Source organism: Aphelocoma coerulescens, chromosome 17 (genome assembly GCF_041296385.1).
Source record: "Aphelocoma coerulescens isolate FSJ_1873_10779 chromosome 17, UR_Acoe_1.0, whole genome shotgun sequence".
Classification (NCBI taxonomy): Eukaryota; Metazoa; Chordata; class Aves; order Passeriformes; family Corvidae; genus Aphelocoma; species Aphelocoma coerulescens.
The window spans coordinates 1,233,190-1,259,096 of record NC_091030.1 but is presented as its reverse complement, the minus strand read 5'-3'; the positions used below and the strand labels follow the sequence as shown (position 1 = coordinate 1,259,096).

Sequence of the window (25,907 nt, the reverse complement as noted above, 5' to 3'; positions counted from 1 at the left end):
GCGGGAGGCGCAGCCCGGGGCCAGCATCGCTTCCCGGTGCCGCAGGCCCAGGGAGCGGAACGTTCCCCGCCTGCGCCTCGGTGCAGCCCCGCCGGCAGCGAGGCCGGGCTCAGAGGGGACCGGAGGGTCCCGCAGTGCTGCCCTGGCGGCGGAGCTGTTCCAAAGCAACCCAAAGCCCTTTCCCGGGAGGAGAGAGCCCGGCGCGGTGCCCGCACAGGGAGGAGGCAGCCGGGGATGGGCTCAGCCCCTCAGGGCACGAGACATTAAAGCCAGACATGGGCCCAGCTCCGTGTTCTGGTGTTGTTCTGTGAGTCCGTGAGCCTCGGCAGGCAGGGCAGGGGCTGAGCACCAGGGCCAGGATGGAGAAGGGGGTCCTCTCCTTCCCAGCCCCCAGCAACAGCCCCTCGGGCACAGCCTCAGCAAAGTCCTCCGTGGTTCACCCAGCTCTGGGTCAGAACTCCACACCCGGGGTCAGGCCAGACTAAAGTAAAGCCACTGCAAGCAAAAAATACAGGTTTAATTGCACTTTATTTTCCGAGAAGTGAAATGCAAATCCCTCAGGGTGTCTATGGGTAACGGGGAACAAGAAGTGGAACTTGTTAGTAGGAGCAATGATGTCCCCTGGGACACTGCATGGACGGGTCCAGAGGCCACATCAGGGCCCTGACACTCAGAGCAGGACAAGGACCCTCAGAAAATCCAGTTTCAAACACCCACATGTTCAGCACTGAGTAACTCCCAGGAAAGCCCTGCTCAGGTCACCGTGCCTGGCAGCAGGGGGGCTGTCACCGGCTTTAGTCTCTGCCCCACTTTCAGCTGCATTTGGCAAGCTGTGGCACTGAGGGTGTGGCAAACCTGCCACACACCCCAACAGGAGCACCCAGTGCTCTTTTGGGTGTTTTCCTCCCAAGGAATCGCCATTAGGGGAACACACATCTAATTCCAGTCAGAGATGGTAAAGGCAGGTGTAGAAACTAAACCAGAGAATTAAGATAATTAGTTAAAGTTCTTTCCTTTTAGGAAGGGTTTATTTGTTTTAAAGACTTCTGGGGTGAAATTTTGTTAGTGCCCAGGAGCAGAGAATAAAAGTGCTGTGAGAGCCCCAGGCTGTTTGCCCAGCTCTGTCCTCACTCCTTTCCCCTCCTGGTCCCCTCAGAGTGCAGGGTGACACCCCAAACTGCCCAGCCCAGCCTGGGGCTTGTGTCCCACCCCCCTCTACAGTTTAACTTGTGCTGGGATGGTCACACCTTAGCAGCAGCAGAGCCAAAGGCACAGGAGCAGGGCTGGGCGGAGGGGAAGGACTTCCCAAACAAGCAGCACAGCCCAGAGCTGCTGCTCCCACAGGGAAACACAGCCCAGCAAAAACCACCTCAGCTCTGGGCACAGGAGAGGAGCTGCCCGTGAGTGTCTGAATAACACAGCAGGGATTGGGCTCCTTGCACCCAGCACAGCTGCTACAGCTGTGCTCAGGCCCTGCCTTAACACAGGCCCAGGGTCCAGCAGCACCCCAGGGTCCAGCAGCACCTCTGCCCCAGCTCTGAGTCCGTGCCCACCTGAACCACCTCAGCCCTCGGGGCTCCCCAAGCTGCTTGTGCAGAGCCAGGGGCTCACAAGAAACACCTGACTGGGATTCCTGGGGGAATCTGCAGTAGCAGACAGAATCTCCCTACGGCTCAGACACAGTGGGGAAAGGGTGCCAGGTCCCTGGGAGCCACCCTGGGGACTAAGAAATACTCCAAGGAGTTCTTCACTGGGGAAGGAGGTTTTAGATTCATTTTTTAACAGGCTGTTGCCACTGCAGGGTCCTGCCAGACTCACTCTGCGGAAGCTCTTCATCAAGTTCCTATCTGCATAAAGTTTGAGGTTAATGAATCCAGGGCTCAGGGGAGGAGGACAGTGGTGGGATGTGCTGTGGGACTGGGTGGCTCCTGCACTCAGCCCAACCCCAGAGTGTTTGGCAGCTCAGAGCAATGGGGTTGAGCACCCACAGGTGCAAAAGGAGCCCCCCTGCTGCCACCCCCCATCCATCCGCAGGACAAAAGCCCAGGAAGTCCCTGGTCATTCCCAATGTCCCACATGTGCAGCTTGCCAAGGGCTCAGAGCACAGGAAGAGGCCATGCCCAGAGGAGAGGGCTCAGCAGCCACATCTTCATCCCAGCCAGTCCAGGTCATCGTCATCATCGTCACCAAAGAGCGGCGCGGGAGGGGGACGCCCTTTCATGCTCTGCAAGCCACACCAGAGGGAAACTGCTCAGCCCCAGCAGCTTCCTGGGATGTCATAATCACAACACAAACTGCTCTGAAATCTCTGCCAGCTTTGAGGAGCTGGGAACAAGAAGCCTCATTACCCCAGGTTTTATTTCTCATGTGAGGTCTTAAGTGTTTAGATTAGGTTTAGATTAGATACCAGGAAAAATTCTTGATGGAAAGGAATTTAAAGCATTGGCCCACTGCAAGCATTCAAAAGTGGGTGGATCTGGCACTTGAGGACATGGTTCAATGGTGAATGGTGCTACATGGATGGTTGGATGTGATCTTAAAGGTCTTTTCCAACCTTAAGGATTCTGTGGTTCTATGATTCCAGGAGCTGCTTACAGGCTGAAAGGGATTGGAGAGGGGCCAGACACTAAAACCCTTCAATTAAACCTGGCAAGTCCCACTGATTTCATGCCAGCAGGAGTCTGCCACAACTCCCTCAGCCCAGCCAGCCCCGTCAGCACCCCAGACACTCCTGATGTACACAGGGAATGGATGGGAAGCTCTGAGCTCAGCCAGGCCCCCAGTGCCACAGGGAGGGTTTTACAGACAAGCTACAGACCCAGAGCAAAGCCCCAAATACCCAAACACCCAAATACATACCACTTCCTCCTCATCCTCCTCTTCAGAGGGAACTTGAGGCTTCAGCGGTTTAGGAGATGCTGTTTCAAAGAAGTTGTCATCCTCAAAGAGGCTGCAAGGAGATAAAGAATGAACAGCTTGCTCTCAGAGGATGGGATTTGCTTTTCCAAGTTCTGTCACAGAGAGATGGCAAAGCCCTGGCACTGGGGGAAACCTTTGTAGCAGGTACTGTTCAGCAGTGCAGGGCAGTTCTGGGACTGGGCAGGCACCAGGATCAGACTGTGCAGGAACTGCCCAATCCACTGGGAATGTCCTCCACTGCCTCCCCCAGACACCAGGCTGCTCTGGGGCTGTTCCCAGTGGAATGTGCCCTGGGCAGCCTGGCCTGTGCCAGGTCCTGGCTGGTGCCACCCAATGCCAGCACTGTGAGGGAGCTGCAGCCCCCCAGCCTGTGCTGTCCTGCAGCAGGGACACACCAGCCCAGCCTCTGGGCCTGCTGCTGCCCCAGGCAGCCCAGCACCACCCCTCACCTGGAATCCGTGTGCCTGGGGCTGGAGCCCAGTTCCTGCGATCCTGGAGCTCCTCCCACGACAGCTGAGCCCGGCTGTGCTGTGCTGGACACTGAGGCAGCTCCATCCCATGGATCTGTGCCATTCCCATTCTCCCCATTTAAGGGAGGAGGCTCTAAACCTCCCACAGCCTCCTCTGCCTGCTGCTCCACAGCTGGATGTGCTGGAAGCATTGCCTCATCCACTGCTCCTGGCTTGGCTTCTGGAACAGAAGGTTCTGCAGCCTCTGCCTGCAAAGGCACTGCAGAGGGACCATGCTCTGGGTCAGCTTCCCTGATGGGAACACTCTCCAGCCTCTGCTGCAGCCCAGGAACAGCCTGTCCTGCAAGTACAGGCCCCTTCTCTGGATCCGGGCTGGATTCAGCTGTGGGAGGGAGATGCTCCTCCTGAACTTTCTCTTCTTCTGTGACCCCACTGCTCTGTGTCCCCTGCTCCTCCTCAGGAGCTCTGGGCCTGGCAGGGTGAGGAGCAGCCTGGTCTTCCTGCTCAGACTCCAGGGAGCCTCTGGCTGCTTCCCCAGGCTCAGCTGGGGGTGCAGTGCTCTGTGCTGGGCTGTGCTGCAGGGGCTCTTCGTGCTCAGTCTTTGCTCCAGGTGACCCCTCCTGTCTCCCTGCTCCTGTGCCAGACTCCCCATTTTCTCTGCCATGGTCTGGCTTCTCCTGCTGCCTGTTGAGCAGCTGCAGTGTCACAGTCTGGAAAAGGGAGTGAGAGAACACAGGTTATACCCTAAATACAAACCATCACAGATCCCTGCATCATCTCCTCCTACCAGGCTGCTTTGCCACCCACAACAAATTCTCCCTCAGTTATTTCAGTCTCACAGCACAGATTTGAGGTTTTAGCCCAAGGCTCTCTCTCTCTTCTCTGACCCCTGTCATACCTTGATAGTGTTCATGACAACCCCCAGGACTGTCCTGCCACTGTACATCTCATCCAGCTCAAATTCACCCCGAAGAGACTGAAATACACCATTCATTATCTTCTTGACCTGCAAAAGGGCAAGACAGGAAACAGATACAATTCATTGGCATGTGAACACTGCACTCAACATCAGGCACTTCTCCAGGGGAAGGAACAATAAATCCAAACACAAAAAGGTGGTTTTTCAAATAATCCACTTTTCAGAGCAGAAATCCTCACAAGATCAGGCCACCTTAATTCAGAACCACTCCACGTGCACCAAACTCATCCCTCCCAAACTAAGGCAGGCTGCACAAAGCCAAGGCAGACTGGCACTTCTTACTTACTTTAGTTTTTAAATCTAAACCTCAAATCTAGAGTTTTAACAACAACAAATAAAAGTCAGGCAACAAAGTGGGCAAGAGGAAGATGGAGTGAGGCTGTTTACAAGGGATGGAGTGACAGGACAAGGGGGAATGGCTTCCCACTGCCAGAGGGCAGGGACAGATGGGATATTGGGCAGGAATTGTTCCCTGGGAGGGTGGGCAGGCCCTGGCACAGGGTGCCCAGAGCAGCTGTGGCTGCCCCTGGATCCCTGGCAGTGCCCAAGGCCAGGCTGGACACTGGGGCTTGGAGCAGCCTGGGACAGTGGGAGGTGTCCCTGCCCATGGCAGGGGTGGAATTGATGGGCTTTAAGGTCTCTTCCAACCCAAACCATCCTGTGTGACTGTAATTCTAGGATAAGATCCCATCCTTTCTTCCTCTGTGGACTGTTATTACAAACAGTGCTCTGTGGACAAAATTCTATTTTCCCTTCTTATGTCAGTTCAAAGATAAATAATTCAAGATACATCCATTTGCTTAGGAAGGAGAAGTACTGGGGAGTCATCAAGCTCACTTGCTCAGTGAAGTCTGCAGGGGAAGATCCATCCTGATCCTGCTGCAGGTCTCGGATCCGTTCCTCGTAGCGAGCCTTCAGCACCAGCACGTCTGCCTGCAGGGCTGAGTACTGCCAAGGGAAACCCACCCTCCTCAGGGCAGCTCCTCACACCAGAGCCTCCCCTCGAGGCGTGAGCTGGGGAGGGTTTTAGTGAGGCACAAACTCTGAGTGGAGTTTTAAGCAGAGCTCTGATAGTGTCACAAAAGACTTGGCTGAAAGCAATGGCAGCAGAATAAGGACACCCAGCCCAGCCTGGGAGAGTCACAGTTGTGTCACCAGTTCCTCAAGTGCCACCAAGAATGGGGGGGTGCAGCATCACTGAGATCCCAGTGAAATGAGGCCTGGGGCTCATTATTTGGCCTGTTCTGGTTTGCTGGAAACCCTGTGAAATTGTCCTTCCCTACCATATTCTGGAACTCCCATCCTCATTATTCTGGACTAGCCTGAGGCAGGTGTTCCCTTGCACTCCAGTTCCCATCCAGCTGCTGTTATTCCTTTACCTTCTCTTGGATAGGTTCCAGTTCCTCCAAACGTTGCTGAACCTCAGACAATTTTTGCTCCTCTGCTTTTTTCGAGTGTTTGAGAGCCGTGAGCTGAAACACAAGAACCAGAGCAGGTACAGCCCCTGGCAGTGTCACCCACTCCAAACAGCCTCTGCTCACAAACAGCTGCTCAGGACAGTGCAGACAAGTGGAAGTTGTAGCTGTTGCTGTAGTTCAGCCCTGTCAGCACCTTGGCTCTCCCTCCTCCATAAACCCACCAACCCAACAGAACAAGTGCACATTCCGATGGCTGAGATCCAGCTCCACAACAGGCAAGAAATTAGAAAGTCCAGCCCCAGTAAGGTGGAGAAGACTGTTGGTTACAGCTACAGGTATTCAGTGCCCACTAGAGCAATGAAGAACAGCCCTTTACCTTCTCTTCCAGCTGGGCCACCTGGTGCTGCAGGGAGTCCCTCTGCTCACACAGCTCCTGGCACTGCCGGACGTGCTGCTCCTTGGCTGAGGCCAGGGCACGCTCACATTTGGCTTCACACTGGGACTCCAGCTCTGCCTGGATCAGTGACAGCTGTAGGAGACCACCAGGAACACACACACACAATCTGTGTTTGCACAAGAGGTGAAAGCCCGGGGCTGGACACCCACACAGAGTGCAGCACAGTGGCTGCCACCAGCTCCTGCCCACACCTCTCACTTCAGCTCCAGCCACAAACCCCAAGCTGGCCAGAAGGTCTGGTTAAGATTTCAGACCTCTTGGCATATTTCTAAACAACCTTTCACTCCTCAGAAGTCCCATATTCTTCTCTCTACTACAAGCTCAATTTGGTGCCTCTGCTTTCCTCAGTTTGACACTAACCCACGAATTCAAGCAGGTAACGCTTCCACTCTTCCCCTACTCAAGCCTTTTCACATTATTTCCCATGTGGAGATTCCCACAAGCCCTCCAGACCTGGAGCAGCAGCTCCCCTGACTCCTCACCTGCTCTGCTGCTGCCTGGTCAGTCGAGGTCCGGGCCTTTTTCAGGAGCTGCCGGAGCTTGTCCAGCTCCTGCTGGTACGACCTGCGAATTTCTTCCATCTCTTCCTCTGCCTGAGCTCTCTCTGAGAGGGATTTCTTCTTCCTCTCTGCAAGATTCTGCAGGACAGAACATGACACAGAATAGGCCAGACTGCACCAAAGCAGCTTCTCTCCCTCAAGCAGAAAGAGCTGCTTTGGGCAGGGAACTTCATCACCTGAAATCAAGCTGAGGTTATCTCAGGGAAGGCTGACACATTACTGGGTAAGACATTAAATAAATAAATAAAACCCACATAAGCACAAAGACCCACCAGCTTGCAGATGAGTCAAGCTTTACTTAACTTATATATTTAAAAGCAAGAACCTTTGGTTAGCCTTGGGTTAACCTTCAGTAAACTACTGAAACCTCCAGCTCTGCTGCTGGCACTGGACATACCCTTTCCAGAGTCTCCTTCTCCACTCTCAGGTCTGTCAGCTCTTCCTCCAGTGCTGCAATCTTCATATCCAGCTGTTTGCGGCTCTGCTTCTCGGCCTTGAACCTGCTCTGAGTGTCCTGAGAGGCTTCTTGGAGCTCTGCAAACAAACCCCCACACTTCCCTGTGGCTTTGGGTGCAACTCCCACTGCAGGGGAGCATATTTTGGGGCTGATAGGGAGGAACAGCATCTCCTACACAGTGCAGCCAACAACTCTGCTTGTGCCTGCAGTGGGGACTAGAATTTATCAAGAGCAGCCTGTTCCAATCCTTTACAACCATTTCTGTAAAGACATTTTCCCTAATATCCAACCTAAATTTCCCCTGGTCCAGCCTGAGGCCGTTCCCTCTCTCCTGTCCCTGTTCCCTGGGAGCAGAGCCCGACCCCCCCGGCTGCCCCCTCCTGTCAGGGACTTGTGCAGAGCCACAAGGTCCCCCCTGAGCCTCCTTTGCTCCAGGCTGAGCCCCTTTCCCAGCTCCCTCAGCCTCTCCTGGGGCTCCAGCCCCTTCCCCAGCTCCATTCCCTTCCCTGGACATGCTCCAACCCCTCAGTGACTTTCTTGTCGTGAGGAGCTCAGAACTGACCCCAGGATTCAGGGTGGGGCTACACCAGTGCCCAGCATAGAGGAATGTGGCCATAAAACACCTCAGCTTTTAACTTTCCATCCACTGGGACATCTCTGGCTGCTCTACAGGGTGTTGGACAGAAAAGCCAAGAGATTGTTCTAACAAAAGGCATCTCTGTAACAGGATGATTTTGTTTGTTGAGTCATCCCACTTTGCCTTTAGTGGTGACAAGGATGCACATCCTTCAGACATTTCAGTGCATCCATATCCCTCTTCCATCCCCTGTGACTGATCCTAGTGAAAGCAGGAAGGTAGCCCAGAAGACAGGAAAAACCTATGACTTGTAGAAGAGCCATGAAGGAGCTCTCAGGGGATGGGCAGGAGCAGCCTCACCTGCCACCTGTGCCTGCAGCTTGTTGAGCTGTGCCTCCTGTCTCTCTGCATCCTGCACGGCACAGGAGAGCTGCTTCCTCAGGTCCATCTCCTTCTTCTGGTGGGCAGTGAGCTCCAGCTGCAGCTGGGAAACCTGGGCTGTGGCAGCTGCCAGCTCCTCTGCAACTTTGGCCTGGAGCACAAAATGGAGCAGGGAAAAAAGGGAAGTATGAGGAAGCAGCAGAATTTTTCTCTCAGGAAGAGCTGGAAAAGGGCTGGAGGCCCTATCAGGGAAGACATCTCCAAATTGAAAAGGCAGCAATGACTTTTTTGCCATGTCACTTTTGTCCAGACTGACCAGAAAGCTGCCCGAGGTCACCAACAACCTCATCACCACATCAGTTCAACCCAGTGAGATTTCCTGGAAAGGTTAAAGGTGTTTAAGCCTGGTACCAGTGCCTGGTGGCTCTACTCAGTTTTCAGTTTACTATTTGAGTAAAAAGCCTGGGCTCCAACGTTTAATTGTCTTCCATAAGCTTACAAATCACTGAAGAGCCACTTAAAACACAGGCTTGTCCCAGCCAAAAGAGCACCTTGTCCCCAGAGCACACAGCACGAGGTCACCTCAGCTGCCCATGGGCAAGGCTGGCATTCCCCAGCAGTTCTCAGTCATTTGTGGACCTGTTTGGATTTAGGATTGTTGAGAGTCAGTGACTCAGCTAAAACCAGGCACCAGCACAGCTTGTTAGACACCTTGTAAACAACGTTAGCAGGGGCTCAAGGCATCAAGACTGACACAAAGTCCAGATCCCAGTCTTGTTGAGTGACACACAAATTTCAGAGGATGCTCTGCAAAGACAGAACTTGCACAGGGAATCCCTGAACAGCTTCCACACCTCTGCCTATTTTGAGATTCCCAACAGACTTTGCACATTCTTGTAACAGGTGAGTTCAGGGGAACTGGATTTTCTCTCTGCTTTATCCCCTCTAAAAGAATTCCCTCCACACTAGGACCAACACCTTGTGGCAGAGAAGAGGTGTGAGCAAAACTGTTCCAACTACAGTGAGGATGAGGATGTGCTGACCTGGAGGGCTGGGGTACTACACCACTCATTTTAAAGAGGAGGCAGCATTTCAGAGAGTGGCCAAAACCAGATCTGCTTTCCTCTTATGTTTCCATAAATGTCCCACTGCTCTACTAACCCCTGGCATGCTAAAACCAAACCCCACGGCATAGCTAAAGACACCTAAAGGTTATTTTAACCCTGGCTTCTGTCTTTAATGGCAAAGAAAGAAAACAAAACTAGGAAATCCTACAGCAGGAAGTGTTACTAGACAGAAGTTTCTACAGAGGATGCTTCATGTCCACAGGTCAGCTCCAGCCTCCAGCTTTCAGGCACCAAGAATCCGGGGTGACCTGTACCTGCTCTGACAGTGATCCTGTTCTCCCATGGGGAGTGGAACAAGCAGCAATGTGAGAGAATTCTTGGAAAGGGCTCCCCAAGAAAGAGGGGGCCAGTGGGGAGACACTGCCAGTTACAAAGCCCTTTCCCCAGTGAAGGATCTGTGCTAATTCAAGCTCTGAGACAATTCTTTTCATGCCAATCAGTTTCTAGTTCAAGAGGAAGCTGGGCTGGCACTACCTAGGGCACAACCATCTACCACCTACACAGTCAGCAGACACTGCCTCACCTGGTCCCAGCCCCGATCCACTGGCAGCATGTGCTGGGAAGAGAAAGCAGCGACAGGAAACAGGAAGGGTTAAGAACACAACTTGAAAGGCAGAGGCATTCATCAGCAGAAAAGCAAAATGCTTCATAGCAGGAGCCTAAGGCATGCCAGAGAAGCCTTTAAATTACTCCAAGAACTGTAAAAGCTCAGACAGGAAAAGGGAGTGAAGCCTGATGTAAAAGAAAGACACTAAAGGTATCCTTAGGATATGTCACACACCAGAGGTGGGAGCAGTCCTGGGTGTGACCTGCACTGGAGAGGTGGGGAATTACTGATGGTACACAGAGCCTTCACCTAAAGCTGTGCCTTGCTCTGCCAGGGCCAAAGATCCATGACCCAAAAGCAGTGAGTTACCAACACCTCAATGATCCTGGCTACAACCAAATAAACGCTAAGTCCCTATCTGTGTGTAAACAGTGGATAAAACAGCTTCCAGTTCTCTTCCCTGGATTTGTCTGTCCCTGGGGATTCAGTGACTGCAGTCCCAGGGCAAGCTGGGTTAGATAAAGGGAAGAGGAAGGAATACCAGCCTTCATATTTACAGCCAATACTCTCCAGGAACAAGGGGAAATCTCCCAGTGCAAGTCAGGGCTTTGCTGGAACAGCCTGAAGCCTGCTCCTGTAACATCAACAGCAACTGCTCAGTCAGTGGGGTCCTGCTGAAGATGAGGCCCAAAAGACTCCTGAGGATCTTCTACCTCCACAACATGATTCCTCCCCAAGTTATTTACTGCACCAGCAGGATGCCGTCCTCACTGAGAAAAAGGAATTTAATTTCTTATTTCAGTCTGACTTATTCCTGGTTAGAATCTCTCACATTCCTACATATTATGGGTATACAACCTGGGCTGGGGGTGGAAAACCAGCCCCCTTCCCTGTCTGCTCTCACCACCATCAGCCATTCACTGCTCTGCTCTTTACCACATTTTGGAAAGCTGCAGTTTTAGTCAGTTTTAGGTGCACCAAGTTATGGTTCTCATGCAGAGGAAGCATTTGTCACCTCCCATTTGAACTGGAGAGAGACACAGCTCAGCAGGAGAGCACAGTGCAAGGCTGAACTTGGTGTAATTTAAGAAGCCAGTGCTTGAGAAAGCAGAGCAGGCACCATGCAATGGCAGAGCCAGGGCAGCACACCTGGGCCAGGCTGGCCTGCAGGGATGGTTCAGGATATGCAGCCATGCATAAACACATTGCACTGGTTTGAAGCTATTTCCCAACAGTCCCTCTCCCAAAAGCACAACATATTACTGGGAGAAACAAACAGCTTTTGATTAGCATTAAAACAAGCACAAAAGTGCAATGAAGAAACTCCAGTAGGAAATAATTTTTCTTCACTCTTTGTCAGTTCAATAGGAGGAATTAAACTCTTCTGGAACTATCAGTGCAACTAAATGACTGAAGTATTTCCAGCTTAAAAGCCCTGTGATACACAATTCCTCAACACATTGGCCACATTCCTACTCAGTTAAAAAATAAATCAGTCACTTTCCTACAAGATAAGAACATTAAAGTTATGACAGCATGAAATGGTTATATCCTCTGTGATGCTTTTGTCATGAAAGCCATCAAAACATTCAATTTTTTTCTCAAAACAAAGTTCAGAACTGCAGTTGCCTTCTAAGAAAGCTGCCTTGACCAACAAGGCTTCAGCATCTTTTAATGCAACAACCCTGGCTTTGTTCATGCCAGCATTACCTTCTCCTGCTCTGCATGCAACACTCTTGCCTGTGTGCTCTCATTTGTTGTCTGCAGGGAGTGGTTCCTCTGCTCCATCAGCAGGTTACTCTGCTCCACGTACCTGGGAACAGGGAGACTCCGTGAGCATTCCTGGGAATGCAGGGCTTGGAGCCAAGGCCTCAGACAGAAAAGGTGACATTTCAAAGCACAGAAGCTCTCTGTGGAACTCATGGCAAGTCCCAGACAATTTTGCAGGATGTGCTGATCTCAGAGGGGTGGGAGGGCTGTGCCTGGCACAGCAGAGATTTTATCAGCTGGGGTAAGTGCTTTACCTCTCTGAAAAAGTCTCATGTTCCGAGAGTTTTGGTAACTTGGTATCAGCTGAACTTCACCAAGGATACCACATCCCCTACAATTTCTTCAACCTCACTAAAAAGCCAGCAAAATTAAAGCAACTCCCAGAAGTAGAGCAAGTGTGCTCGAGAACAGCACGAGGGATTTTGTTCCCCTTATACACACTCATGTTTACTGTAAATCAGAGTTTTGGGGATAAGCCCTGCAAAGAGGGGGTGGGGGGAATCCCACACTTTTAATACCTTAGAAAAAAAATTAAAATATCAGAATATGGCTCTCTCCTAACAAACACCCCTCAGTGTAAGATGGAGAGTCTGGAAATGCAGTGAGGCTCCCACCCCTTACCTCTGGTTGCGCTCAATCAACTCACTGATCTTCTCATTCTGCTCCTCAATCCGACTGCTCTTCTCAAATATCTCCTGCTTCAGTCTCTCGTTCTCCTAAAGCACAGCTCAGCATGAGTATTCAGCTTACTCAGATTTCCTTGCAGCAGCTGTTAAACCTTTGTTTTGCACAGCTGCAGGACAATGGTGAGGCTCATCCCTCCTGTGGTAACAGCCCAGGAAGGCACCGTGCCACGTTTAGCACATCCTGGCACAGGACAGTGGCTGCCAAATCACATTCTAGAAAATATTGTGTCTGGTTGGCTTTTTTACCCACAACCCCCAAGTTTTTAAATCTGCTGCTTAGAAAGGCTTCAAAGCATAAAAATAAGTAATGAATACCAGAAGCAGGTGGTTATTACAACATGATACTTCAGCTGTGAAGCTGTTCTGCAGGAGGCTGGGGGTTAAATCCGTAACTGTTTGAGAAGTTGAACTTCTCCCACATGAACCTTTTGCCAAGGCCTATCAAATACCAACAAGTCCAGCTCAGAAAGTACCCAAACCCCAAAGTGTTGAGAAGAGCTTTTTGGAAGAGGAAAGAGGGCTGGAAATCATAAGTCTCATCCTCATTCTGGCCAAACAAAACCAGAACCCATGGGTGGATGGACATTTGCTCTCATTAGGGATAACACTCTGAGCCCCAGCTCCTGATGGAAGTGAGAGCTCACCTGGATGATGCGCTGGATATTGCTCATGATCATGGAGGCTTCCATGGTGACAGAGGAGATGCCAGGCAGCAGGGAGCTGTTAGCAGTGCTTTGCTTCTTCAGCTCCTCCACCTGCAGGGATAAGCCATTCTTAAGCCATTTGGAATGAATTTATGGGTGCAGGTATGAGTCAGACATGTGCAAAGGGGCACTTCACTGTTCCTTCTGCTCAGCTGCAGGGAACAGGCTACTGAATCAAGCTAGACTCCTCCCAGGGCAGGGAATCCCTCCAAACAATGCAGCACATGATATTCAAGACAGTAAGAAAGCCCCTTTCCCCAAGCCTAAGCTTGGCTTTCTCACAGTAGCTGAACTGCTGCCACTTCAACATGGGATCATATTGGAATTTTGCTCATTTACTCTATCACTTAAACTTAATGCAGGCATTTAAACAGAGCCAACTGCTCTCAGCACACCTGGAGAGCAGGAATGACAGGAGCAGGCCATACCTTGGCAGCCAGGTGATCCATTTTATCCACGACTTTGCTCACAGCCAGTCGGATTTCAGTGTTGTGCTGCCGAGCTTCTGTCATCAAAAAGGAAGTGACATCTCCAGGTGCTTGAAGGGAAAGGAGAGAGATTTATAGCAACAAGGGGAAATACCTGCACACAGACACAGCAAAAGCGTGGCAGCATGAGGCCTGCCACCAGGAAAGCCACTCTCTGCCCAGAAATAAAAGGGGTGTGGTATTTGGAAAATTAATAATGTAGGTATTTCCCAAATAACCTCAGCAGGCAGGCTGATGAGTACAGGAAATTCTGGAGCCATGTGACAGCTCAGCTCAACAAGAGCAAAGCCCCCAGAGCAACAGAGGTACAATCAAAGCAGAGGCACAATCAAACCACAGCAGTGAAGGTCAGCTTCTGAAACTGCACTGAAAAAACAGGCTCAGCTACACTCAAGACTTCACCAACTGTGATGACTTCAATGGTTCTTTAAATGCCTTTAGTCCTTTCTGGGTTGTGCCTTTTACACTTCAATTCTTTCCTTGGCTGGTAGGAGCTGGTTACTTTTACAGTTTTATTTATAACTGGAAACACCAGTTACCAAATTCCTTTAGTAATTCCCAGTCTTGGGAAGACCCAGAAATTCCAGCCCCTTTCACACTGCACAAATCTCCTTAAGGTAAGAAAGAGATGGATATTTATTGGGAAGTGTTTGCCCCTATCTGGTATTAAAAAATAAACATTTGTGAAACAGCAAAGTGCTACCACAGCTACTAAATCATCATCACCAACAGTTTTCTGCAGGAATTGCAGCCCTCTGAGAAGCAGATGCTTCTTTTAAAACATACCTTGGTAAGGAGAAGGATACATCTGACCCACAGGCTGGAGCTGAGAAGCAGATGCAGCAGTTTGGGGGTAAGCAAATGCCACTCCTGGATATGCCTTGCAGGACAAGTTCAATAGGTTAGAATGTGTTTTGTTATGTCCCCATGTCCTCACAGTTTCACACTTTTTTTAAGCCCAAAAGCAAGGATGATGTTTGGAAAGAAAAAAAAACAACCCAAAAATTAAGGAGTTGGAAAGTCAAAATACACAACAGCCATTGTGAAAGGAAAATAATACTCTTCTTTTGAGGCTTAGTTAGTTCCCATCTTCACTCAAATTTAAGCAAAAGCATGTTACCCTACATTTGTGAGAGTCAGAGATCAGTACATGAACAGCACCCTCGGAAGTTATGCTAATTTGAACACAAGGTTATTGCCTAAAAAGGGCTCAAAAAGCACAACACAGTTTAATTGCAATTCTACTGCTCATTGCTCAAGTACTTGGAAGCTTTTATGGTATCCAGTACAAAACCAGGTATTAACAAAGCCTGGTTCATCCTTAGTTTAGGGAACATAAACAGAAAATAAGCCCTTTCTGAGTGAATTTGATAGGCATGTGATGAAAACCTGAGAAAGCCAAAGAGTCACAGGAAACAGCCTGGAATTCTCATCCTTATGTTAAAGTCCTTGCTCCAAGCAATGGAGAAGACTCAGGAGAAAGGACAAAAGTGCCAATATTCTCCTTGATTTCATTTTGGTACCTGAAAGCTCTGTGCTCCTCCAGGCAGAGCTGAATGGGGCTGGATCGTTGCAGGAATTAAAGCAGCAGAAGATACTGAGGGTGCAGCACCAGATGCTTGAGGTACTGAAAAGGAAGAAATAAATTCATCATGCCATAAAGCAGCTCGAAAGAATTTAATTCACCCAGTGTGAAATGGCAAAAAAAACCAAAAACAAAAAAAATCACTAAATAGACAAAAGTTTAACAAAAGCCTGTCTGCAACCTCATGAAATGAAATTCAGTCAAGAAAAGAGTAACCTTTCTTAGAAATCCCACTTCTAGCTACACTTAAACAACCCCTTTTCATTCAGCAGAGATAGCTCTGAAGTTTATTGACACAAGGTGACTGACTCCAAGGTCTGCTCAGCTGACCATCAGCTGATGTGACCATTCCATCATGGGAAGACACATCCAGCCCTGCAGAGCTGCCAGCCCTCTGCTGCCCTTCACTTGGATTTCCATCATTCCTAAAAGCTGCTGTTCACTGGGAAAGGATTTGTAACATTCCATTTACATATCCCATGTCCTGCACATCTCAGTGCCCAGTGACAGAACAGCTCAGGCACAGTGGCTGCTTTTCCTCAAGCACAAGACCCCAATGAAGAAACACTCCAAGGATTCAGTCTTGTGCTTCATGGACTAGTGGCTTGTGGATCAGCAAGCCTTATAAGAAGCTTTCAGTTCCTATTTCGGTTCCTGGAAGGAATCCTCCATTCCCACAGCCCTCATGGAGTGGAATGGGAGTGCAGCAGCTCCCCAGCACTTTACCTTGTGTGGACACTGTGGGCAGCACTGCCTGAGCTGGCTGGGAGGGTCTGGTTGAAGCCAGTGGCTGTGTTGTCCCTCTCAGAGTATTTGGATCCTAAAAAAATATTTCTGCATGTTACAAGAAACACCAAAGAACAAACCAATAGCCTGAGCCCAAGGTCACCTGAGACAAGGTGTTACCCCATGAACCCAAGTGGAACCTTTCTGACCCAGAACCAGAGCAGACTTTCCCTGGACAAGGGGAGAGCCACTGCTACAGATTCCACTTTAAGCAACCCCCAGTGGAGGAAAAGCAGTGCAGGAGTCACCCTGCTGTGACCGACTGGTACCTCTATTTCCGAGTCACTGGAGTCCAGCTGACCCCCTGCTGTCCCAGCAAGGAAAGGCAGCATGGGCTGTCCCATTTTGGCCATCCGAGAAATCAGCTTTGCCTTTGCTACATCTGGGTTCTAAAAGAAACATTTAGTTACTTTCCTTTTGTCTCAGCCCAGGCTTTTGAGGTATTACAAACACTTCTAAATCTCTGACTTCATTTTGACTCAATTTTTCAATGACTGGGTGAAAATCTACTCTTCAAGCACACAAGTAGCACCAGGATTTGCTAATGTGGCTTGTTTTAGATATCCTCCTTCTGGAATGACAGTGCTGTCATCACAGAGAAAAGTCTATCCCTGCACAAAACACCAACAAGAAAATGTGTGAGTTCAGGAAGCTGCTTAGCAGCTTTTTCTGTTTGGAAGCACACACACAAAGTCTTCTCATGCAGCTATATAAACTTATCCTGAATGTCCCAATTCCTTTGTCATCTATTTTAAATTTGTCCATTTATCTCAAAAGTAGCCTTGTGAGCATCCACATGGTCAAAGTCACTTTGCATTTAAGAGTGGCAACTGGGATTGAGATTCCTGTGGTCCTGGTAATCACAGAATCATTAAGGTTGGAAAAGATCCTTAAGGTCATAGAGTCCAAGCATTAATCATCAAGTCCAACCATTAATTCCTTCAAAACAAGGCCCTAAGCTGCTGTAAGGTGAACATTCCAGTGTCTTGCTTGCATGATGCTCACTTTATCTTCAGCAGTAGCCAATGCTAAGGTGAAAACAAATCAACTTCCCTACTCAGGCTTCAAATTAGGAAAAGCCAGCACTTACTGTGAGCTGCTCACTGATGGAGTTGGACTTGGCCCGAACAGCTGGCTCCCTGCAAAGCCAAACAGGTGTGGAGATTAACCAGGAGGAAATTCAGGAGCCAACATTCTGGATTAATAAATACCATTAAATACCCCTCTCCTTAGGAAAGCTGTTTTCTTACACTATGAGCATTTCTTTCAGCCTACACTTCTGGGAGATTTTTGCAGTGTTATCCATAGATATGTTCAGGACATCGCTGTGGGAACAGCTGATTATAGAAAGATGATTTTATTGATTGCTGTAATGACCACATTCTGCTACAAACAATTTTAGCCAAGTCCAATAACAAACTACTTATGGCAACAAGAGCACTACTTATTTGGACTCCCTAAAAAGGCTGGCTGACCCATTTAATTTAAGGAGCAGAACACAGCATTGTTAAGGTTGGGAAAGACATCTAAGTTTGAATCACCAACCACTAACCCAGCACCAGCACGTTCACCACCAAACCCCATCCCCAAGTGCCACATTTGCATTTTGAAGCCTCCAGGGATGGTAACTCCACCCTGGGCAGCCTGTGCCAATGCCTGACCACTCTGTCAGTGAAGGTTTTCCTAACATCCAACACAAACCTCTCCTGGAGTAACTTAAGAGGCGATTTCCTCTCCCCAGTCACTTGATACCTGGGAAAAGAACCCAACCCCACCTGGCTACACCCTCTTTTCAGGGAGTTGTAGAGACTGAGAAGGTCCAAAGTGATGACAACAATGCCAGCTGAGATGAGACAGCTGTTAGAGCAGCACCCACACAGCTCAATCCCACGGGATCTCAGGAATGCTGGAGAGGAATCACTTCCTTCACTGGAGCCTATTCCAGCTGCTTTAATCTGGAAGCCAGCACTCAAGCAGAAAATTCCAGCAAGTCCTGTTAGCAAGCACTGCTCTGCCACATGGAGGGCACTGAGCTAGCACACAGAGGCCCCACATTTGGCAAATGATGTGTTAGTGCAGCACTCTGCTGATGGGCATCCCCACCCTTAACACAGAAAGCTGTTTAAACCATGCTGCTTCTTACCCAGGCTTTGGAGGGATGGTGGAGGGAGGCAATAAACCCGTGTCTGAGGAGAAGCCATCTGAGCTGGGAACTGGAGAAGGTGCAGGGGAATCCCTTGAACTCACACTCAGCCCATCTGAAGCAGAGCACTCCTTTGCCAGCTTCACCTTAAAAAGCAGGTAGCAAATAAAAAAAAACGTTTTTCTGGGTTCCTGTAAAAATTTTCATCAATTTGTTTATTTGTGATGCCACTCCCCATGGATGTGATGTGGATGTGATGCCACTCCTGCACTTCAAGGAAAAGCAGCCAATTCATTCAGAGCTGGAGAAGCTAAATCTTTACACCCTCTCATTCCTCCCACAGTATTTTTTTTTCCCAAGTGACTCAACAAATGAGACAACTAAAAAGTCCCAAGACAGTTACAACAGACAGCCTTGAGGGATTTTCTAGGTTTAGGGTTCTGCTTTGGGTTTGTTTGTTTGTTTTAATTAAAGATACATATTTTGCTGAGGTTTCTAATAGTTTCTGAGCTGGAGTTCTCACACTGAGAGCTGGTTCCCACCTCGCAGTCACAAAAGAGATGTAAACCAAACATTTGGCAGGAGACACTCACCCGCCTGACTTCCACCTCAAACACCAAAGTGGAGTCTGGAGGGACACGACCAGCCACGCCCTGAGCCCCATAGGCCCAGGCTGGGGGAATGATGAGGAACCTTCGCCCCCCTTTCTTCATGCCCAGCATTCCTTCTTCCCAGCCCTTTGGTTTGCAGAGACAACAGAAGAGAAAGCAACAGCTGGATCAGTGACATTAGTTTAATTCAGAGAGATTTAGAGAGATCCTTGCAAAATCCTGTTTCTTTTCAGTGAGCAGCACTAAACCTTTGTCCTGCCACGAATCATGACAGCCAGTTGTAAATTCCAGTGTTAACTTAAGAATAAAGATGCAGCTCCACCACAGAGTTGTGGCCTCACTCAGCAGTCTGGGGAAGAACTGGATTCCAAAGAGATCTGAATTGCTCTGGTTAGATTGACAAAGCACCCAAAGAAAATAGTTGTAACGAGGGACGTGAAGTCAGAGCAATGCAAACTTCCCAAGGGATGCCAGCACTGAACCAGATGGCTTTAACAGCCTGGCAAAACTAGTAAGATACAGGATAAAATAAAATAAATAAATAGCACATGTTCAATAAAGGACAACTTGTAACAGATCATACATTAATTACTCAGGTCATGGAAGTGACCTGAACAAAAACATCTCTGGCTCAAACCCTGATTTTATGGGATCACATCACACCACCCAGAGGAAAAATTAGTTCCTTTAGAAACAGAGTTCCCCAAGAACAAGGGAATGGACTAAGTGGCTTCCAGAAAAACAAAGACAATAAAACCCCAGCTCCTGAAAACAGGATGTTTTCTTTTTCCCAGAGAGGACAACTCCTGTCTAACACTGGTGTTGAAAAGGAGACTGGGCTCTATTGCACAAACGAAGAAGAAAAAGCTTGAGTGAGTCACTGAGTGTTTGCTAATAAATGGAACAGAAATAGCACATATGAATCCTGAACAAGATCTGCAGTAATTCAAAGCTCTGAGACTTCTCAATTATTGTAATGAAAGTGCCAGAAGTTGTACCTTGATGACCTTTCCAGATCCCAGCTTCAGCCGCAGCAGCTTGTCTTTGTTAACGTTCGAGTCAAACACCTGGAGAGTTGAATAAGAACACAGAATACATGGACTTCCCAACTGTTTCAAGATTCTGAACACTACTTTACACATTCCATAAACTCCTAGAACCTCTGGTTAAATGCTATTTCCCATCCCACTACTACCAAAATTAATTCTGAGTCGTAAGACAGAGCTTTAGTCCACTTCCTCGAGTACAATTTCATGGAGACTCAGATTTTAGACCTGCTTTAGGACAGGATTGGGTCAGCAAAACATAACATTAAATATTCGTGTGTGAGAGTGCCTAGGAAGTTTAAAAGTATTTCAGTCACCTCCCCTGAACAGTAATAGAGCATAGAAACATTAAGGTTGGAAAAGCCCTCTGATATTATCAAGTCAAACCATTCCCCCAGCACTGCCATGCTCGTCACCAAACCATGTCTCAAGCACCACATGCAGGTTTTTGAACACTTCCAGGGATGGTGACTCCTCTGCTACCCTGGGCAGCCTGTGCCAATGCACAACAACCCTTTCAGTGAGGAAATTTTTTTGTAATGTGCCAGAATCCCTTAATATTCTATAGGCAATACATATGACCCCACCTACAGTGCCATAAATGCCCAAAATACACTTTTAACATCAACACCAGTACTATGCCAGATGTGCAAGTTCCTTCCAAGGACTGTCCCACTCAGCATTAGGAGGTGGCAGAAATGTCTTTACCTGTCCAAGCCCGTTGTTCTGGAACAGCCACCCCGTGTAGGCAACCTCCAGGGAGTCTCCTCCTTCCACTCCCTGCCCTTCTCCAAGGAGGAGATCCTGGCAGAGGACTGAGTCCAGTGCTGGGGAGCTGTTGCATTTGGCAATGCACACCTGCAGAGGGAAAGCCTGGCAGTGTCTCTTGCCCTTAATGGACAAGTTCCACTCATTAATCTGATGCATTCCTTGCTGTGCTGATCAAGCCCCCATTAGAAACACACTCCCAGGGCATTCCATGTCTCCTTGTGCTGAATTTTGCTGCTTAAGCACCCTCTGCTCTACAGCACTTGAGAACCAACAGGCTCCCTGCCTGGAAGAGATTTGTTTTAATGAACAAAACTCAGGGCAGGCTCCTCTCAGCTCTGTCTCCATCACAGTTATGCAGACACTCAAAGCTGAACTCCAATGAAAATAAAACTTGACTTGCCCCTGTTGTAAACAAGCCATCAAGAACTGCCTGGCCCAGAGGTGAGCAGTTACCTGCTTACTGAAATCCACTGCTGCCTTTTCTGACTCAAACATGATGGACCAGTTCTGCCTCTGATCATCGTAGAACGTGCTGTAATTGTTGGGCTGAACCTGCGGGAAAGGAAATCAGTCCTATCTTAGGCATTAAGTGATGCATTCCACATCCCACATCCCACATCCCAAAGCAGCTTAAAATAAGAGCTCCTGAAATTAAGCAGGAAGAACCCTGCTGTTCTACTGCCCAAGTTCAGAATTTGCTTTAATTTATGTGCTCATTATAATGGAAGAATTATTATAACTCAAATACTTGAGCAAATATTAAGCTCTTCCTAGATGCGGCAATTCACACAGGAAGGTGAAACATTCCAGAAACTTCCTTGAAGCCTGGTTCTTTAACATATACTGAGAATTTTTAAGTGTAAATAATGTACATTTCATAATTTATTCTATTTAGACTTCCAGAATCAATTGGAGAAGTCACTTCCTCCTCACTTTTAAAAACCTATGTCACCAGAAGTGACTACATAACCCATTAATTTTTCAAGAACGTGCTTATAAAACTAGAGAGCAAGGTCTAAGCTGGGACAGAAGTTTCATTATTTTGGAGTGAAATTTCTATCTATCATACCAAGAAATTTGAAGAACAGCAAACCAGCACATCAATGTTCTGTAAAACTGGCAGAAACCAACTTCCTGAGAGATCCCATTTTAGGGCTTACAATGTTCCAGATTGTTCTCAACAGCAGGAAAATGCTGAGTGTCAATTTTCTGAGAGAAAACATTTCCTTGCTGTCATTTCCTCCTGCTTACTCAGTTGTATTCTCTCAGACACTTAATTAGAAATTCTCAGCAGAAGGAATTTTGCTGGTTTTATCCATCACAGGGCTGCAAACCCCAAAACACCTCTGTGAGCACAGGTAATCCTTTACCTCCTACAGGGGCCTTGGTTAGGAAATCTCCTGAGGAGGTGCTCTGCAAAAGGCAGCTGTCAGGGCCTCTTGTGCAATACATGAGGAGAACAGTCACTGGGACACCTCCTGCTCTGTCCCTCAGATGTTTGATCTCAAAGGTTACAAACCAAGGCTTAAGGAAGAATTTTAGAGCCAACCCTGTGTTTGCTGTGATCAACAAATGCTTTTCTAAGCCAGAGCCTCACCGTGAGCACGAAGCCTGGATGGATCCTTGCAGAGGTGATCTGTTGCTGCTGACTGATGTAAAGGAGGATCCTGTACTGGATTCCACAAGGAATTGGACAGGGAAAAAGAACAGAAACTCTAAATGTCTTCAATTCTAAGGTGCTTTGTCACACACAGAGCCTGAGGCTTGGTATTTGTCAAATACACCACAGCAAAAATACTTAACAGAGTTTTGTGACACCTATTAAAACTGGCTTATTCTCAAGGGTTTTATTTAACTGCAGTAAACAAGCAAGTCAAACTCATTGGTTTGTAATAAGCAACACGCTTTAACTAATTCCACATTTTTCACAGTTCCAGTGGAAAAAGATGGTGCACTACCCCTCCCAGATACAGAACTCACCACGCATGGCATAAAACCATCAGAGTCATTTAGGTTGGAACAGACACCCAAAATCCTTCCCCCAGCACTTCCAAGGTCACCACAGACCCATGTGCCCAGGTACCACATCCACATGGCTTTTAAACCCCTCCAGGGATGGGGACTCCACCACTGCCCTGGGCAGCTGTGCCAATGCCTGACCACACTTTTGGGAAAGACATTTTCCCCAATATCCAGCCTCAAGATGTCTGTGTGTATAATCTTTTTTCTTTGCATAAGCCCATTAACGTGTAACAGACTGAGTTGGAGGGAGCTTTCCTAGTACTAAACAGCACAGATATGATATTTATTGACATATTTGGCTCTACTAAACATAATCTATTAAGGAAACGTGTTTTCCTTTGTGCACCTGCACTGCTGGCACAACGTGGCACAGCTCAATGGTGAACTGGGAGTGACCCACTAACTGCTCCCAGCCGGATGTGATATCTCCAGCCTGAGGAAGGCTGGTTCAGGTTCCTCCTGCACTCTCTGTCCTCCCCAGCTCCCCCAGAACAACACAGCTCAACGCTTCCCAGATCACTGACTCAGGAATTTAGTTACCAAACTAAGATCTATTTTATTCTTGCCAAAGCAGAAGCAACTTAGTGAGACATGAATCAGGACTTGGGGAATATGAAACATCACAGATGCCAGCATCAAGGATGGATGAGAGTTTTCAAAGTAGCTTTCAAACACACCAATTTACTGGGCATACCCATGAGCCCTCAGCATGAGAGTGAGGGAAGGAGTGTTTCTCACCTCTTTGGCAGCGTGGTTCCCCACGACAGCTGCTCCATACTTGCCTTGCTTCAAGTACTGCCCATTTGTACTGGAAGATAAAGGAGACATTCAGCTGCAGAACTGTCCCTAACTCAGACTTCTTTAGAGTTCAGGTCCCTTTCCTCAGGCCTAAAATGTCAGGCAGCCTCGCTTAGCTTAGAGACATTCCTGCTTGCCCACAAGCAAGAGCACACATTGTGGAGTGAGTTGAAAACTGCTCTCACAGGTCCAGGGCAGAAGAGTTCTTCCATGATGGGAGCATCAGGCAGGCAGTTTTAGTGCTCTCACTCTGCTCATGCCTCAATTCTCTAATGCATGAGCCACAGGCCCCTGACAGAGCCACCTGAAGCAGTGCACATATCAGCCCAGCAGCCAGCAACGCTCCCAGCAACAGCCAAACCCACAACTTGCTCTTTATCTCAGAACTGCCTTACCCAGAGCTGCAGCGCAGCAACTGAAACTGTTCTCGAGCAGAAGCTTCCACCGACTTGCAGCATTTCTACCATGCAGGTATGTCTGAAAACAACTGTCTCTTCCCATTTAGCCAAAAAAAAAAAATCTCCCCCCTGGGATTAGGGACACAGAGTGCACCAGGTCAGGCAGAAGTCACTTACTATCGATAGGCGAGCACCGCGGTGGCCACCAACACTGAGGGGGCTCCTGAGGCTGCCGGGGCCACGGGCGCCTTCTGGGCCTGGCCTGCTGGGGACAGAGATCAGAACATCTGTCAGAGGCACAGAAGTGGCCAGTGGCACCTCCACAACACATTCCTTCCCCTGAGGAAAAATAACTCCAGAAGGAAATTACAAAAAAAAACCCCCCAAGACTTACGTTCAAAAATCACCACATTGAAAATGCGGGTGTAGGAGGGTGCTGGGGGACAACATTGCTGAGGAAAGCTCAGGGAATGCTTTGCTCTGCTGCTCTTCACAAGGGGCCTTGTTCTCATCACACACATGTGCTGCTGAGTGTGCTCCCCACTCTCAAGCCCCGTTACTCACCAGCTGCTGTTTGACCCTTCTTGGGCTGCTTTGGAGCAGTGAACTGGAAGAAATCATTTCCCGGGCTTGAGACTGTTTGATCCAGGCCAAAGAGGGAGGCTAATCTGGCTCTAGAAAAGGAAATAAAACCATTTAGCCTCATTTAAAACAGGCATTATAGATAATGAACACCCTTAATTAGAAGTTATATCAAAGTGTTTACCATCACTTTGGAAGTTAACAAAGGGCTGCAGGTTAAGTTGCTCTATGCTAATTAACCATTTAACTTTGAATAGGCAGAACTTGTATATGAAGAGGTTGGGAAAGTGGTACAATTGTGTTTCATTTCCTCAAAAATCGACGGAAGGTATAAGAACCGAAACTACTCAGAAAAGAAGGTACTTTGAAGCAATGACTAGAACTAGCTTCACATAAAATAGTTGATTCTTAAAATACCCCCCCCCCCCCCCAAAAAATGTGACAGAGAAACTACACATTCAGCATCTGAAGTTTTTTTTCTTTAATTGTCCAGGAAACACATTCTCCCATTAAGTTTTAAGAGGGCAGAAGCTCTCCCCGCTAAGGGCAGAGGGTTTAATGCTGGAGGTTATTCCTTCAGGACATGATGTTTGCAATTTCACTGCTTCAAGGCCAGTTAGGCTCAGCTATGCCTGCTATCACGGGACAAGGGAATAATTCAAACAAATGATGACACCACTGTCAGTGAGTCTGCTTTAAAAAATAACTAAACTTTCTAAAAAGAGAGAGGATTAGTTTATAAGAACTGCTAAAGAGAAGGTCCTGGAAGGGGGTGGGGAGTACACAGAGCTGGAATCGCGGCTCCTGGAGCGGCAGCAAGTCAGCGATACAAAAACCTGGATGTGCTTACACATAGACACGATCCAAGTGGAACCCTGGTGAAGAGTCTGGGAGGAGCCACCAGGGGTCGAACAGCCCCAAAGCAGCACTTCAGGGACCTCCCGCCCACTCCTTGCTTAAGTGAAAACCCCGGGACCCCGGGGCGGTTCCGCCTGCCCCTGCGGGAGGGGCTCCCCGAGCAAAGCGGGGCCGGGGACCCCGGGCGGGGTCTCAAACCCCAGACCCCCTGCCCCGGGCACACCGGAGACCCCTCCGAGCCCCGCCGGCGGCCGGACCCCTCCCGGGCTGCCCCTACGCCGCTCCCGCAGCCGGAGAGGAGAGGGGCACTGCCCCGGCGGCACCCCCAGTCACAGGAGGGCAGCCCCGGCCGCACAAGAGGCGGCCTGCCCGCCCCTCACCGCCGCAGGCCTCTACCGGAGCCGGGGCCACGGCCCCGCGGCCTGCCAGGGCCGCCACGCCCTCCCGGTGGCGGGGAAGGGGTCCCGCCGCGCCCCGGGCGCTCACCCGCTGGCCGGGGACAGGAAATCGGCGTCGTCCTCCTCGGCCGCGGCGAACATCACCAGCGAGCAGCGGGGCGCGGGCGGGCGGGCGCTTCACGGCCCGGAGGCACCGGCACGGGGCGGGGGGCGGGGCCTCGGCGGACACGTCACAGGGGGCGGGGCATCAATGGGCCGGCGGGGCGGGGCCGTGGCTTGGCGGGAGCGAGAGGCGGGGCGGGGATGACGCGTGCGGGGCGGAGCCTTTATGGACACGCCGGAGTGGGCGGGGCTCAGCGGGCACGGCGG

The 25,907-nt window shown here is 49.2% G+C and overlaps 1 protein-coding gene across 2 annotated transcripts; it reads right to left on the bottom strand.

Moving 5' to 3' along the window:
* Positions 1–511: 511 nt before the first annotated feature.
* Positions 512–25,732, bottom strand: FKBP15 (FKBP prolyl isomerase family member 15). 2 transcript variants are annotated; one of them, XM_069031664.1, is made up of 29 exons: positions 25,627–25,732; positions 24,265–24,374; positions 23,878–23,965; positions 23,243–23,312; positions 22,080–22,154; positions 20,936–21,034; positions 20,420–20,569; positions 19,664–19,732; positions 18,648–18,791; positions 18,055–18,200; positions 17,002–17,050; positions 16,181–16,300; positions 15,852–15,945; positions 15,064–15,167; positions 14,327–14,420; positions 13,481–13,590; positions 12,993–13,103; positions 12,284–12,378; positions 11,603–11,705; positions 8,198–8,369; positions 7,201–7,337; positions 6,726–6,881; positions 6,163–6,315; positions 5,748–5,840; positions 5,206–5,316; positions 4,288–4,395; positions 3,369–4,099; positions 2,860–2,950; positions 512–2,224 (listed from the first exon to the last, which is right to left on the bottom strand). In XM_069031664.1, exons 1-29 carry the CDS (start codon positions 25,677–25,679, stop codon positions 2,150–2,152), a joined length of 3,711 nt encoding a protein of 1,236 aa, XP_068887765.1. In that variant the 5' UTR covers positions 25,680–25,732; the 3' UTR covers positions 512–2,149. The 2 variants fall into 2 exon arrangements, with proteins under 2 accessions (XP_068887765.1, XP_068887766.1); XM_069031665.1 differs by having other exon boundaries at positions 23,878–23,962.
* Positions 25,733–25,907: the final 175 nt, after the last annotated feature.

Bases quoted from the DNA above. Each gene is read 5' to 3' on its own strand.
- FKBP15 (XM_069031664.1), bottom strand. From the start codon at position 25,679: ATGTTCGCCGCGGCCGAGGAGGACGACGCCGATTTCCTGTCCCCGGCC. The intron at 24,375-25,626 runs GTGAGCGCCCGG...TTCCTTTTCTAG, and splicing joins TTCCTGTCCCCGGCCAGCGG to AGCCAGATTAGCCTCCCTCT. The intron at 19,733-20,419 runs GTAAAGACATTT...TCAACTCTCCAG, and splicing joins AGAACAACGGGCTTGGACAG to GTGTTTGACTCGAACGTTAA.